Raw genomic sequence first — 17023 nt, 5'->3', positions numbered from 1 at the left:
GCAGTATGTAAATGTAAACAAATCAACACTTACATTGGTCTGGGACTGTCATAGAAAATCTCAAAGGTAAGAAAAGGTAGCAAGTTATATTTGGAATGTTACTTGTTGTCCTGGTCTATAACAAATAGAAAGTTAAAACTTTTAAAATACTGCTCTGTAGCCAGCATTTTGATATGCCAGGCAATACATCTCAGCCCTGATCTGGGTATTCTGCTATTTTCATAGCGCCAAGGAGTCAGGAGTGCACTGGACCACTCTAGTGACAACAGCTTCTTCTTATCTGCTTCTAGATACAGATTGACAGCACAGTACCTCCCCATGTTGTATTTTCTAGATCAAATCTCTTCCCAGTGTAATGTGACTGTAACATTTTATGAACTTGATTCCCTGCATCAATTCTTCCTTCCACAAGATTATGCCTCCTTTTTTTAGAAGATGATTCATGGAACTTTTACAATTTATAGGAAATGTTTTCTAATGCATGACGCCAGGGGTATCCTAATTGAACTACTATACATCTTTGTTCTTCACTTCAGCTTCAAAGAGCTAATATGTTTTAAAAGTGGACTTATCATTCAAAGATGCACTTATACTTCAAGATGTCATTCAGAAAATAAATATACTTTATAATAAACGTAACAAAATTCAGTACACGTATTGACCACACAGTGAACTTCAATATTTAGAAAAGAAGTGAACACACATACCTCTACCACTCCATTTTCAAGTTCAGGTGGCTGGCCACAGGATACCGGATGGCAAGTTGGCAAACGACCACTCCATTCTCCAGAGGCTTGACATGTTCGTTTCTTTTCCCCTTTTATGTAATATCCTTTGTTACAGCTGTAGGCTACTACAGCATCAAAACTGTGATTGCTTCCAATGACATAACCATTTTTCATCCTAGGTGGTTCTCCACAACGGACAGGTATACACTGGATAGTTGATGGTGATGGGTTCCATTCTCCACCTCGCAGGCACTCAATTTTGCCTGTTGTGTTTAATACAAAACCTTCCATGCATTTAAAACTCACTGTTGTGCCAGATACAAACTTTGCTTTGTTGATAGATTCTAGGATGCTATATGGAACCTCCAATGGCTTCTCACAAAAATCAGCTATGCAATGGGGCATTTCTTTACCATTAGGTGGTACCCATTTTCCTTGTGCATTGCAAAGCATTATACTGTTATCAGACATACTATACCCATCAAAGCAGTAATAATATGCAGTATCTCCATACAGCCGATGTGCACTGTCTGAGGAAGCATGGTTCACATTTGGGGGCTCATCACATGATACAGCCATACACTGTGGAATGTTATCACTCCATTTTCCAGTAGATAGGCAGCTTATAGCTTCTGGACCAACTAAAGTATATCTGTGTATATAAATGAAACAACTGTTACTACAATACATGAAAATGACATCTTAGACAGTTGTTAAGCTACAATATGAATATTGCTTGTTATTTACAAAAATGAACTATAACTTAAATCCATGGGTGCCTTAAAGTGTATGTCAAACCAAAAACGTATTTTCTAGTTTTAGATAAGAACTCCTTTTGGGTTTTTACTGCTTTGGTTTCACCAGAAAGGGTAACATGGGTTGTAATCCCCCCACTCTATCCAACACTAACAAACAGGTTTTGGCTGTATGTAAAATTTGTAACGTGCATGCAGTTGTTCCATAGCACAGTCTCAAACTCTAAAAGACTTTGAAAATACCGTCTAGTAAATCCTGATTGGCCTACCCTTCTTTGCAAGTATAGGTCACTAAATGTCCAAATGTGAAGTCTTTTCCTTTGGAGATGGCATCTTTAACGACAGGAGGAGGTCCACAGGATAAAAGTTTGCAGGTTGGAGCATCATTGCTCCATTTTCCTGAAGATTCACACACCAAAGTTGATGTACCCTGCAAGCTAAGAAAAAATGTTGTTAATCAAATCAAAACAACCAAAGTCAAGGAAGTCAGTGGCTTCATGTGAGAGGTTTTTTTATGCTGCCATGTTCAAACTCTGTGCTTTAGGGACCATTAACATCCATTGGCACACTTGGGGAAGTGAGTTCAATCTTTGATCTCACTGTCAGCAATGATGCCTTTCACAAACTCTTTCAGAAAGCAGTTTATTTCCCAAATTTAGATGGCACTAACATATTCCACATTGTTTTCCATAGTACAAAGAACCATTCACCTCAAGCCCTGTCCCATGAAGGAAGTCCCAATTAAATCTTCCTGCAGCACTTACAGAGTTTAAAACTGAACTCCAGGGAAACAGCTGAATACACCAATGACATGCATAATGTACAAGGAAGCTGTTTTATCTGCCAAAGGATTTGTATTTCTGTCCTCCCTTCCTGAGATGTCCACAGTTCTAGCAAAAATCACAGTCCTGCCCGTTAGTGCAGGAGACCTCACTTTTCTCTGCCAGAGTTCAGTAACCGGACAGTGTAAGAAGAAGCAGACCTACTGTATATGCTCATCTCTCTATCACGTTTCTTGCTCCTTGCCCCGCAGCACACCTGATTAAGTCCATATGCTGCTTCTCCCTCCCCCTTCACTGAACTTTGCTGTACAGACTGCAAAGTGGACTGCAAGAGGCTGTTGCTAGATCTTCTTTCATTTAAAAAATAATAATTTAAAGATGTATTAATTAGTACACAGCCATAATCATTTGTGCCATTATATTTGCTTGGAGTTTAGATTTAAGTGTATTTTTCTTTGGATGCAGTGATAGGCATGCTGCAGGAATTGAAACAGCATGAAGGCATTAACTATTTTAGAAATATCCATCTGATATAAAGATAAATAAATTAGGGGGTGTATTTAGCAATAAATCAACATGAAATTCACAGGGCATTCACCTATTTTTTTGTCCAAGATTGGATTCTTACAATGTTTTTTGCCCACTTTCAAGCAAAATTCACCCACCAAAAATAGCATCAAACAAGATTTGCCCAAGTGAGAATTTCATCAAACAGGATTTGTGAACAGAATCTGGGGTGTGTGGCCAAGAGGAGGATGTGAGGAAGCATGTGTCTGTGCTCTGGTGCTCCATCCTGAAAACCTCCTGGGGCAGGGGCAGGCCCAGCTGCAAGGTGTATGCTGCTTGGAACCCTGGGATCCTGTGACCGATGGAGCTATGTAGCGCTGGTAAACAGAACGGCGGAGGAAGTTGCTGAGGTCCCTGTCATCCTTACAGGGGAGAGATACCATAGCTGGTCATAGGTATAAGGTGGAGGAGGGGACCCTGTGAAGTTGCTGAGAGACACAGCCTGCAGCTCTGAGAGGAGCAGTGGCTGTTGGAGCCTGGACTGTCCTACTGTGAAAGAGTGGCCTGTGTTCAGTGGAGGTAACCTGTGCTGGTGGGACATTTGGATACAGCCAGAAATCAGTGGAGGAGTGTAATAGTGGCAGAGATATTGTCAGGGCCCATAACGACTAAAAAAAAAAAAGGAAATTGGCTCCCTAGGAATGATGGGAGTAGTGGGGCTGATTCCAAGCAAATAGTCCGGACCTATCACGTACCTGAGGCTGATCATAGCCTTTCCATTTAACTAGAAATTGAAGATGACCCCCACAGCGTCTGCAATCCACTATGGATTCCACTTCAAACTCCTCCACCCCATCCACAACAGAAGGAGCTGGCGGGCCCGAGCCACGGCCAGTCGGGGTCAAGGGCTGGCAGCAAGCAAGAGAGTAGTCCAGGGCAATCCAAGTCAGAGGCAGGCTTTAAACAATACAGGAACACAGGATACAACACATCAAGCTGACAAGACCATCAGCAATGAAAGAGAGGCTGACTCCTCCTTAAATAGTCCCAGGATACTGACAGCTACCTCACTTCCTGTGTGGTTTCCCGCACATTTTGCCGCCATTCCCGCGCATGCGCAGTTTGCCGTGATTTCTCGCGCATGCGCCGTTTGCCGCGATTTCTCGCGCAGTTTGCCGCGATTTCTCGCGCAGTTTGCCGCGATTTCTCGCGCAGTTTGCCGCGATTCATGCGGTTAACAACCGTGCCTTTACAGGACCTCTTCAAAGATAGAAAAGGACAGAAAAAAGGAGGTTGCTGTTCGGCTGGAGAAATTCGCCAGAGGGTCCCCTGCAACAACAGACTGTTCCCCTACATCTAAAGAGCGGTATAACATGGAGACAACGGGTGGTAAGTTGCCAGGGAGTGTGGAGGTGGAGGTATCTATTATGGAGACAGGACTGTTTTGTGACTCTGCAGATTAATCTAGGATTCAAGAACTATCCATGCAAGCAGGTGTATTAGTGGAATCTACTCTTAAAGATGTGTTTGTAGCTGTGCAAAATTGCAATGCTTCATTAGCCATGTTGTCTGAACAGGTGCAGGGAATGAGGGAAGAAGTGGGTCTTTTGTGGCAAGATCTACAAAAAGTGAGAGAAAGTGAGAGTCAGTGAACTAGAAGATGCTAATAACGCCATGCGTATTGATCGTATTGATTTTAAATCAGCTGTACAAAGATCCATCAATAACTCTGCTAAATGTGATGATATAGAGAATAGACTACACCGCAATTACATCAGAATTATTGGCATTCCTGAACCTTTATAAAAGTGGCCTCTATAGAAAAATGGATAACCAAAACAATAGGTAATGACTATTAATCTGCTATGTTTATGGTTGAACATGTTCCTAACCATCCTCCACCTCCAGGCAATCCCCCAAGGCCAATGCTAATTCGCGTATTTAACTACAGAGACAGGGAAGCCATGCTTCGCAGAGCCCAAGACTTGGGTGATGTATTTAGCTGCCTCTAGGGTAATGATGTTTCTGGACTTTTCACAAGAAAGGAAGAGAGCACAGGTTCAGGAAAATAAAAAACGACTTTGGCAGCTTAAGATACAGTTTGCCATGATGTTCCCTGCAAAATTACGAATTACTGACGAAGGAAAAAAACAAATTTTTTTAATCACCTGGGGCAGTTTTTGAACGGTTGGACAGATGGGTATGCAGAGGCCCTAAGAGCTGAAAAGGGGCTCACCCAAGGAGGGTGATAAGACGTGTGTATAGACACTGTATGAGGAATTGGGTGAATGTTAGGAGATAATGTCCTAAACATCCGTTTTTATCCCCCTAGTGGGGCTGGTGGGTGTTTGTGTTTGAATTTCTTTTTCTTTTTCTCTCCTCTCCTTTCATGGGGAATATGTTTATGGTTGGATTTATTGCTGGAGGGTACAGTTGTGGTCAGGAAATGGTAATACTGCTGTTAATGGAGATGACTACATGTAAAAGGCCTACAAAGACATTGTTTGCAGCTAAATTTTTTATTCTGGCTGTTATATTGTCCCATAAGTGTATGCTGATACGTTTAAGATGAAATATATGTAATTTGTATTTGTGGGGGATTCATGTCCTTGTTTATAAGGATGTTTTATTTACATGTGGCCAGGCTCCGGGTGAAAAAATGGGAAGGTTAAGGTGCCCATACACCTTACAATTATCGTTCAATTTTTGTCCGCAATCGCGGTTTCATCTGATAATCGGCCAGTTGATGTGAAGTGAACGATCGCAAATTACTGTACAACTGGACGAATTTCGTCTATCGGGCAGGCTAGAAAACTGTTTTCAAAACGACAGAAAATCAATGGATTAGCTGTGTTTTCGTACAACACAAATGGCAAGATGAACACTGCACAAACGAAAATCTGTTCTGTTGATCATCAACATTCGTCCAGTTAGTAATGCTGACGAACGATAATCGAAATCTGCATTGGTCTGTGCAAAATGGGGTATTGGAACGAAAATTGAATGAGGGTTAGATTTTGCACAGAAATAGGCTTATAAGATGTTTGGCGTTTAATGCACCCAGAAGAGTTTCAATGTACATGTGCGTCTAAAACGCACAACACCTTATCACAAATAAATTTGGTTTTAAGTTCAGTGGAATTACTGGCTTGTATTGTGTCAGCTGATATACAACCAAGGAGTGTATCTGACCACTCATTAATAGTAACTGCTGTTAAACTTGGAGGATGTCAGTACAGGGTATCTTGGAGACTGAATCCTTTCTGGCTATCTTTGTTTCATGATCAGAACACATTGAGGGAATGCTGTTTTTTATAGGAACAAATGCATCCACGGCTCCGCAAGGGGTTATATGGGATGCATTGAAAGCATATACAGTAAGAGGTTTTTTTTAGATTAGGGTGGTCAAAAAACAGAGTAGAGAGGTAGAGGATAGAGCTTGTAAGGGAGTGGTAAATTTGGAAATGAAATATACTGTATATCTGAGCCGAATGAGGAAAATCGTATTATATGGCAAGAGGCGCAAATATTCCTGGACTCTGTTATTCTTCAAAAAATATAGGAATAAAACTTTTTTTTTTTTTACAGACAAATGCACTGGGAGAAAGGAGAGAACACAGGGAGGTTATTAGCACAGATATCTAGGGCTCAGAATCTGGTTTCCCATATCAATGCAATAAAAGATGCTAATGGCAAAGTACATACACAAGGGGGAGAGATTTTGTTGACTTTGCACGATTTCTATGAATCTTTATATACATCTAGGGTAGCTCTTTCAAAGGAGGAGTTGAAGCAGTATATGAAGGATATCCCTTGTCTAAATTTATCAGGGAAAGATAGAGTTTCACTTGAGGCCGCCAATTACATTAGAGGAAATAAAAAAAGCAATGAAGAGCCTTCCTAGCGGTGAAGCTCCTGGGGTAGATGGGATTCCAGTGGAGGCGTACAGGAAATATGGGCATATACTTTTACCGAGCTGTTGCAGACCTTTGAGGATGCAATAGGCTCAGGGGTACTGCTGGTTTCCATGTATACAGCAGCGATTGTGGTAATACCTAAAAAGGACAAGGATCCGCTTTTGCCAGTCTTATAGACCCATATCATTTTTAAATGTCGATGTTAAGTTTCTGGCAAGGGTATTGACCAATAGACTAGCAAAGGTTATGCATACCTTAATACATCCAGATCAGAGTGGGTTTATGGTGGATAAATCGATAGTAGATAATATCCGTAAAATTTTTTTGAATTTACAAATCCCAGTTGATCAAATAAGCCCTGGGGCTTTACCCTCATTAGATATTGCTAAAGCATTTGACAGTGTAGAGTGGCAATATTTATGGGCGGCTATGTTGGCATTTGGGTTTGGCCCTAAGTTTATCTCTTATGATAAACTCCTGCATGCTAGATCCAGGTAAGATCTGAATTAACATGATTTACCCAGAAAATGTTTTGCAAATCCCATTAAATCTCACTTGGGTGAATTTAGATTTTTTTTCCACTGGGCAAATTTTGCCAGCAAATTATTGATAAATACACAGTTTTGTGCTGAAAAAAAACTGTTCAAGCAAATCATTTGCTACATTGCATACCAATGTAGTAAATTAGAAACATCTCTGCCTGTTCCCCACCACTAATACTCTGTCTCCAACTCTTTGATTTACATAAAGCTCCCCCAGTTTGCACAACTGTATGTAGTCTGAATTTCCATACAGCCTCAAGAAGACTGCTAGATCACAGTGAGTGGTATTTCAAGCGATCATAGATATTAGGGTTGCACAGATACCAAGTACAGTACTCGGTACAAGTACGAGTACATGTACCGATACACGGAGCTCCTGGGATTTGTACATCTCTGTTTTAATGTACGATTTTGTTTTTATAACTATAAATAAAGGGATGCACAGATACCAGTTTTGCGAGTACGATTACTGGTACTTGCCGAGTACTTACAAGTACGAGTACTGATACAGTGGTGGAGTGCCAGAGCCAGGTCCCAGCTGCAACCACTGCAACCACTGCAACCCTGGTAGTTCTCATGAAAATGCCAACTATCTGTACTGGTACTCAAAAAGTATCTGTGCATCCCTAATAGATATGTCCAGACACATGGCAGTTGAAACTGAGCATATAAAGAAAAATGCATAATCAGAGGTTACCTTCAAAGAAAATGTATAATCAGATCTATCGATAAATACAACCACTCCCATATGCAAATCACAGGCTTTTCTGCAATAGGGAAGCATTGCCCCACACCCTTCTACCAACCTTTTTGACTGGCAACTCAATAGACCAATAGGGAGTCCTAGAAGGTGGATAAAGTTAATTTTTACAGGAAAAGTTGGGATTTGCATATACTTTCAGCTGCCTGTATCTTTGGATCAACTGGTTGTTTTGAAATTAGCTTTTTATTGATGGCATTATTTTTTTCATTTTATGCCTAGCTTGAACGGTCCAGGAGTATACATGGTTTAGCTTAAAAATATGAAAAGTAAGCTTTTATATAGCAAGTTGTGAATTATTCAGAATGGAACGAGTAATTGGGAAAGTGCATTTGAATAAATACATTGTACAACATATGTACAAAATATATTCATACATTAATATGAAATAGGCATCTGTAATAGCTTTTTGTTTTCTTTGTGCATTTCATCTTGTGCATTACCTGTATCCCTTGTCACACATATATGATGCAGTTGACTGGAATGTTAATCCACTAATGGTAAGATTTCCAAAAACTATTTCATTTGGTTCTGGGCATGTGACTGATTCACAGGATGGTGCTCCATGACTCCAGGAACCATCAGCAAGGCACGTACTCTCCTCATGACCAGTTAAGATGTATCCATCATTGCATCTACATAGCATAAGACAAAAATGCAAGTCACAGTTCTTGGTTAATACAAGACTACATTTCTAACTACTTAAGCAACTCATTTCAACAGGTACAGTCTCACTACTTCCTTAAACCAAACACATCCCTTCATGCTGTTGTAGAAATCATAATTCAGATATATGCTAGGACTATAATAAAATGATATAGCGGCAATTTACCTGTATGTAATGTTTTTTCCATAAGTGAAGTTTGAGCCCATAATGCTGCCGTGTTCTGGAACTGGTGTTTTATCACAAGACACAGCTATATAAATGAATATAAGCAAAAATAAAAACCAATAGGTTTTTTAAATCATAGAAATGTACAGTCAATAACTATAGTCGTGAGCTACCACAAACAGACAACATCTGCCTATGAACAATATTTATCTAATTTATCTGTGTACTTGTAAGATTCATAGATAATGTGCGGATCCTGCAGCACAGTGGCTTAGTAGTTAGAACTTCTGCCTTGCAGCATTAAGGGTCACTGGTTCAAATCCCAGTCAGAACAATATCTGCAAGGAGTTTGCATGTTCCCCGTGGGTTTCCTCCACGTTCTCTGGTTTCCTCCCACATTTTAAAGACATGCTGGTAGGTTAATTGGCTCCTGTCTAAATTGGCCCTCTATGTATACATGTGAGATAGGGACCTTAGATTGTAAGCTCCTTGAGTGCAGGGAATGAAGTGAATGTGCAACTATGTAAAGCATAAATTGTTGGTGCTATATAAATACCTGTAATAAATAAGTAACCAGCTGCATACATTAAATTGTTGTCAAAGGCATATTTACAGAAATAAGCCAACAAACAAAAAACAAACAGGGGGAATGTATCAAAACTGGAGCAGCTATGCACTGCAACCAATCAGCTTCTCTCTTCAGTTTGTTCAGTTAAGATTTGAAAATGAAAGGGGGAGGCTGATTGGTTGCCATGCACAGCTGCTCCATATTTTGTCTGCTCCAGTTTTGATAAATTACCCTCACAGTATTTTGCCCATTAGTTTGCAGAAACCAACTTTTAATTGCTGGACTTCAAAGCCCAACATAATTAGCAGGCTAAACTTGATAGGAAAGCCCTGTATTTAATATTTATTTGTATTGGGAAAAAAAGTTATAAAAGAACAGTGTAAAAATTTTAACATCATTGCCCAAAACCCATCATACTTTCCCATTATATATACACAGTACATGCTATGATACAGGTATGCACAAACATGAATACACTTACTGCCTAAAGCCAAAGCTTAAACGGTTTTTAATTGCTTGCCAAAAATAAGACTTATTTTTAATTAAAGGGTCATTCCACTGAAAATTGATATTTTAACTATCACTGGGTCCTGAATGACTGAATCAGCCCATGGCTTCTTATGTCTTAGATCAGGGTGCCCAAAAGGTTGATCGCGATCTACCAGTCGATCGCAAAGCTGTTTCTGGTAGATCGCGATCACAAGTTGGAATCAGCTTTTCCGTTTATGTGGGAGCTCAGCTGCTGGTGGCCGGGAGCAGTTTGCTGTGTTGGCCAGCAGGTGGCGCTGTGTCCTGGCACAGCCGCTGACACTGGAAGCCGTGGCTCAGCATGCAGTTACTCTGGGGGAATCTGAGAGCCGATCCCTTGGGAGACACAAATCATACACAGGCCTTGGCAGGGTGAGTGGTGGTCTTTATCAGAGGGAGGGGGCATTGTGTACCGCAGCCTGTGTTATCTCTACCCACTGTACACAGCCATGTACCCCAACCTACAGACTGTGCCCCCGCCCATGCCCTCACCTAACAGACTGTGCCCCACCTACACAGCATGTCCCCACCTAACAGGACTGTGCCCCCACGTACACACCATGCCCCCACCTAACAGGACTGTAGCCCCCACTTAAAGACTGAGATTATAAGCGTTAGTTTTTTTATATTATAGGTAATAGGTTTTATTTTACCATTACAGGTAATAGTCCCATAGTTTACCTCCTCTGATAAGAGTGCTAGGTCTAACTAAGGGACCATTCATAATAGTACAGTGCGTTCATCGCAATCACACCTACCCTGTGTTTTGTTGTAGGAGGTGCGTTGCGATGCCATTCGTTGGTAGATCTCATTGAGCTGGTCATATAAAAAGTAGATCTTAACCCAAAAAATTGTGGGCGCCCCTGTCTTATTCCCAAAAAGTTTCTGTTTACCTCGGTTTGGGTGTTGCCACTCACCTTTGTTAGTAATAATATAATATACATTTAAAAAAAATTGAGAAGGGAGCACAGCAACCCTCATAATAGCCACATTAGTTGTGCAGAACCAGAACCAGAACCCAGGCACATCCATATCAACAGTGTCCTTATATTATATAAGAAACTGTCAGATGTTTTACCTTTTCAGCACCTTCCAAAAACTAAAATACTGATTTAGAGCAGGCTGATCCCGTTAATGCCTTTTTTTCTCCTGGTTATCATAATACAACATTATTTTTACCTATGTAAGTCAAAATTATTATGTACCTTGGCAGTATGGTATTTCAGCATTCCAGTTACCAGACTCTAAACATATCACCTCGTCTCTGCCGATCAGGTTGTAACCCTCATTGCAAGAAAAGGTGAGTTCACTTCCGACACCAAACTCTTTACCAGTAAAGTTACCATTTTCCAGTTCTCTAGGGTCTTTACACTTCAATGGTTCTAAAATGGAAATGGCATTACAAATGTTTTTAGGTCTATACTGCACACACACAGACCAATACACACACAAACTCCCATACAGGAACAACATTTGCACTCAGAATCCATCTCATTAATTGAAAGTATTCATAATGTTCTAATGGGAGTTTAAAACAATGGCTTAAAACAGACCATGATTGGTAGTCAGGCAATATTAGAGGCAAAGCAGCAGGGGTACAATGGCCATCCCCAAACCATTATCTAATGATTTAGCTTGAATCTGTAACTCCCAGCATTACTGCACTAGAGGGACTGATGTTAATTAAAGTAGTCTTCAAAAATGAATCCAGCTCAAACAAATAACTTAAAAAACTTTTGACTTTAATATCACTTTACACTACTCACCCATATCATCCTCAAATATGGGTAAAATTATGTTTATGAACATACAGTAAGCTCTGCATTCACTTTCTTGTTGGCTTGTTGATAAAAATGAATAATGTGGAATGATGGCTATGGTTTTCCTGAGATAATGCCAGCCCCAGAGTTGTTAGCTCAGCCACTATACATAAATACTTGCCCTGAAACAATTTCCATGTAAATGAAAGGAACTAATGTCTATGGGTAGCCTTATAAAATATATTTCTGTAAACATGCATACTACATAGCAGAGAGGGGATAACCCTGGCACTGGCTCTGGGAGACAACAGCAATAAATTGGGAAAATAATTTCAGTCATTTTCTGACCCAGCATCATTTACCCAGTCTGCAGAGGTTGCATTGCCTTCATAGACATTAGATCATAGCTCATTATCAGGTGTATCAGGCAGGGATGATCTTAAGACTATGGGTAGCCAGTTCTGGAGACACTTGTAAGGTGATGAGTTTAGGAGAGAATCCCACCCTTTAAATGTAAGATATTGCAGTTACCTAAACACATTTTTCCATCACCAGTATAAGGAGGGATACAGGTACATATGTAGGAGCCATTAGTATTTGTGCATGACGCATGTTTATCACAATCCGATCCAACTGCGCATTCATCAACATCTTAAGGGAAAGAATACATACAAATGAATCACATATTAAAATATGAAGTTATTGGTATTTTCACACAGCTCAATAGGTTTACACAGCACACGGATCACCTCTTCACTTCAAAGAATGAAATACCAGTATTGGGCACACTGATCCCTTTAATGGCTCTGTTATCCTCACTAACACAGTACACTGTGTTATACTGGTTTATTTCTATACTAGGGTCATTTAACAACATCAAAATGACTTATTATTTTACAAGTGTATTTCTAGGTAATATTTAAACAACATTTAGAATACCAGAGGGTCTTTTTACAACAAACTGGTAATTTCATACTTCAACAAAAACCAGACAAGAGAGGTCATTAATAAAAGCAGTGCAAACTGATTCATTCCACAGCAACAGGGCTGCAGGTGTAATTTTCCATAAAGGAGCCCAGTGTTGTTTTATGTGTTTTGTAATCATTTTTAAGTGATGAATTCACTCAAAGGACTTCTATGTCAAAGGAAAAGCCATGATTAATGAGTATTTTTATGTAGTTGTAGCTTGTTTGCTTGGAAATAAATAGCATAAATGTGCAATAAAAGTGGTCAGCATTTCCTTAAAGTTGAACTCTGGGCCAATATAAAACATACCTATGCAGTGCCCCCCATCCCCGCACAGCATGGGTTATTGTTAGTTTTGTCTAAGGGATGATAAATAAGTTGAATTATTCGCCTTATTTTTGGCTCCCCTGCTTGCAGCCGACGCTCTTTCTTCCTGTGACGTTTCTGAGATGTAGCAGGCCCTCAAGGTCCACATGAGGGTCAGTCAATAAGTAATGCCTCCATGTCTGTAATTTTAGATCTATTAGAGTGACTGTGAATGTTCATGCATGATGTTATAGAGGTGTCCTTACCCCACTAATGTATGCTTTTCTTTTTCAGATTGAGTGTTTTGAATTATGGCTCTTCGTCTAAAAGAAAGAGCTGTCATTGAATTTCCGGCTTGCGCATCTAAGGAGATTGAAATCGGCTAAAGAATGTTATGGGGACACTGCAGTGGACATTAGCAATATGCAGTGTTGGGTGAAGAAGTTTCAAGAAGCAGAAACAAAATTCCACTACATCATCACCATAAACATTATTTAGCCGATTATGAATTTTCTTTCCCTCTTTCCCCATGAATTCAATCATAGCTTGTTGTTTAAGCTGAAGATCCATGGTTCTAATCACCTAATCTGAAGAAGAAAAGCATATATTAGTGGGGTTTTTATATTCAAACTCCTTGTTGACAAAACATCAAGTTCCTCTGTGGTGTGACCCATGTATATGCATTTCATGAGGCTGACTGACAGATCTCCATTACTGTCAGCTGCTTTTTAACCTCACTGGCTATATGCTAATGAACAGCTAAGCCGTACATGAATTTATTACAAAGAAAAACAAATAAAGTTGAATATACCAAGACATTTAGGTGAAGTGCCAACCCAGCTTCCATTATCTGTACAAAACATTCGAGAGTCTCCTAGCAGGTAGTATCCACTGTTACACTTGTAGGTCACTGTGCTTCCAGCAAAGAAATCTTCATCACTGTTAACGCCGTTTCTCAAATGAGGAGGTTTTCCACAGCTGATCCCTTAGATAAGTTAGAATTTATGGAGCAACAAAACAAAACTGACACATCATTAAAAATGAAACAGCAATTCATGTCATTTTCAGCACAGGTGTTTGGAGGTTCTTATAAATCTATGTAGAATGACATCACACCAGTAACACTTTGGGGTATATTTATAAACATTTTGCAGAGCCATTTGCCCTGCAAAATTGCATGTACATATGTGTAACACAAATGTTATTAGTATATTTTATTTCCAAGTTGAATGTATTATCAGGTAAGTACCGCATTACGCCCACTAGATGAAGCAAGGAGCATAGGAAATAAATGCTTTTTTTCTTATGCTCCTCACTACCATCTGGTGGCCATAATACGGTATTTACTGGATATTACATTAGATCAGGTAAGAACATATGCTATCCATTGTTCTGTGCGAATGGAGGCAAAAACAAATAGCATATTCAGTTTCCATATCTAATGTTATATCCAGTAAATACCGAATTATGGCCACTAGATGGTAGTGATGAGCATAAGAAAAACAATATTTATTTTCTGTGCTGTTAGAAGTGAATTACAAGGGTCATTCTATTACCACAAATGCAAGCTATGTGGGTATGCTGGTGGTCTAAACAACACACTAGCCTTTGCATGTCTCTCAGTGAGATCTCCCTGCTTCAAATAACTAACCTCCCATCAATGGAGTCTCTACTCAATCTTCAGCAGTGAAAGTCTTGGTTTTCCTTATACAAAGAAAATAAAAACGTCAACCTCCAAACTGGTGAGGCACCTGGAGGGATCCGAGAACTCACTGCTAGACCCAGAGATTTCACTACAGAAAACCCATAACGGCTCATTTGATGTGTTAACGTGCATTCTGTCAAGCATCACTGTGCGTTTACTTTTTTTAGGCACCATCCAGACTCCATATCTACTTTCTGGAATGAGATGCTGGCTCAGAGATGAAACAATCATGTACCTACTGGTGTCTGTGCAGTGCATGGCTGTCTTCACAAATGTTTTAGACAGTCCAGCCCTCCTGCTGCCTCTCGGCTTGCTGCAAATTTACAAAGTAGAGTCTCAGTGATCACTGAGGAAGGAAGACTGAGAAATTGCTTCCTTCTGCCTGCAGCACACTGATGGCATCCTCTCAACTCTGGCAGTCACAGTCACCTTCCTGCAGCACAAGGACTGCCTTTTAATAATAAAAGGTAAAACTTTTTTGTAAAATGATACTGTTGTGAACTGACATGAACTTTTTCTTGCAGCCCTGTAATTACTAAATGGAAATTCACAGGGTTATTCACATAAGAGTGAAGAGTTTGGAGAAGACACGAGAAGTGAACAATCTAGGACAACATAGCTGAACTGGAAAGTGAGCTGAATTGGAGACTTTTTCCCAATCAGCTATGTTGTCCTAGATTGTTCACTTCTCCTGTCTTCTCCTAACTCTTCACCCTTTTGTGAATAACCCTGTCAGTATTCACCCAAAATGTTAATGTTAGTATGTTACCCATATATTAAACAGCTTGAACAGCCTATATTTTAAAAAATAACAATATTACATTCAATTACATACAACAACAATAGGTTAACACTGCTACTAGTGAAGTAAACTATTGCAATAGACCTTGCATCTGCTAACTTCAACACAAATTCCTACCGCTCTCAAATATCTATAAACGTGTATTAATATCCAGGACATTACTGCATTATACACAGTTTGAGGCCCCAATCCAATCCCATTTGTGTAACATTCCATCATTCTGGGCAATAGGATACTAACTTTCACATCTTGGCTGGGGTTGATCCCATTCTCCCAGATTCAAGCACTGTTGTTCAGAACTGCCTACAATCTGATATCCCGGATCACAGAAAAGACTGATCGTGGAACCTGGCTTAAGGTCACTGGTCAATGTGTGCAAATGTGGTGAAGATGCCTCCAAGGGTGGGCAGTCTGCATAGTAGAGAAATGGTAAAACAATGAATGACAAATAACTCTTGTATTGCTAGACAAAGGAATGACATGGGTTTTGTCATATTTACCTGAGCAGAATTTACTCTTGTGGTCCACTTTAACCCTTCCCACCACGCCTGCCAGAAAATCAGCCCAAGCCAATACATTTCCTTTCTGAAGGTCATGTGGACACGATGTAGCTAAAGATCTCACCTATATCAGTAGCATACAGTTTAATCAATTGTTATACAACCATGCAGCATACAATAAGTAAGTGATGCTATTTAATAGATAAGTTCAGAAAGCAATTATAATTTATTTACCTGTTCTGGTGACAGTGGGTAATCCCAAATATTAAGCTGGCTGAGTGATCCCACAAAGGATTCTGCTGGGTTAAAACCTTCTCCCCTTTGGTCTTGTTCTTGTGCAAGGACTAATGCCCCCCCACCTAGATGATCAGAATATCACACCCAACATCAGAACAAAATCACCATCAAAATAAAAGCATAATTGAATCATGAGAATGGCATTTACATATTCATAAGAATAAAAAATGCAGTTCATTGTCATTCGGTGTTCAAACCAATTCACTTGTCACCAGTTACAAATGTTCAAAGAGTGCTGAGATCGTAAACGTCACATATGTTTGTGAAACAAACATTTTTCTTTTTGAGCTCTTTAAGTCAGTGCTGCATACAGCTTTAACTTGTGAAAACATGAAAATATCATTTTTATTTAAATGCTGATAGTAACAGAATGTATGTATTTATGCTGTCTCCATGTCTGGATTATCATAAACTGGTGCTCAATAATTTATCCATATACCAGGTCTGTCCAGAACGTATCCAGCCATGAAAAACATGAAAAATAGAGACATTTATTGAAGAGGATAAAAGAAACATTGTAGACAGGACAATGATGACTCAGTCCCGTTCAAACAAGGCCCCTTGGGACCTCACACAGTTCTCCCACCGTCTCTTCCACTGTTCAAAACAATTCTGCAAAATCCTTTGTTGGAATCACCATCAGCTGCCTTGTCATATTTTCCTGAATCTCATTGAAGGTCTGAAATATCTTTCCTTTCAAAGGTGATTTTAGTTTTGGGAAAATCCAGAAGTCGCATGGAGCCAAATCTGGGCTGTAGGGGGGGGGGG

At 39.8% G+C, this 17023-nt stretch overlaps 1 protein-coding gene across 1 annotated transcript in view; it reads right to left on the bottom strand.

The window, feature by feature from the left end:
* SVEP1 (sushi, von Willebrand factor type A, EGF and pentraxin domain containing 1) overlaps positions 1-17023 on the bottom strand; it is a 294647-nt gene that overhangs the window by 61427 nt on the left and 216197 nt on the right. The window contains exons 28-37 of the mRNA XM_018557222.1: positions 16193-16317; positions 15959-16082; positions 15699-15869; positions 13763-13936; positions 12211-12330; positions 11125-11301; positions 8824-8908; positions 8435-8626; positions 1753-1920; positions 708-1380 (exon numbers count right to left, since the gene is read on the bottom strand). Coding sequence (XP_018412724.1) covers positions 708-1380; positions 1753-1920; positions 8435-8626; positions 8824-8908; positions 11125-11301; positions 12211-12330; positions 13763-13936; positions 15699-15869; positions 15959-16082; positions 16193-16317 — 2009 coding nt within the window. The remainder of the gene's footprint in view (positions 1-707; positions 1381-1752; positions 1921-8434; positions 8627-8823; positions 8909-11124; positions 11302-12210; positions 12331-13762; positions 13937-15698; positions 15870-15958; positions 16083-16192; positions 16318-17023) is intronic.

Source organism: Nanorana parkeri, unplaced genomic scaffold (assembly GCF_000935625.1).
Source record: "Nanorana parkeri isolate BGI_ZX_2015 unplaced genomic scaffold, ASM93562v1 scaffold274, whole genome shotgun sequence".
NCBI classification, from domain to species: Eukaryota; Metazoa; Chordata; class Amphibia; order Anura; family Dicroglossidae; genus Nanorana; species Nanorana parkeri.
Note: the sequence above shows the minus strand (reverse complement) of the source record. Positions and strands in the feature narration are given on the sequence as shown.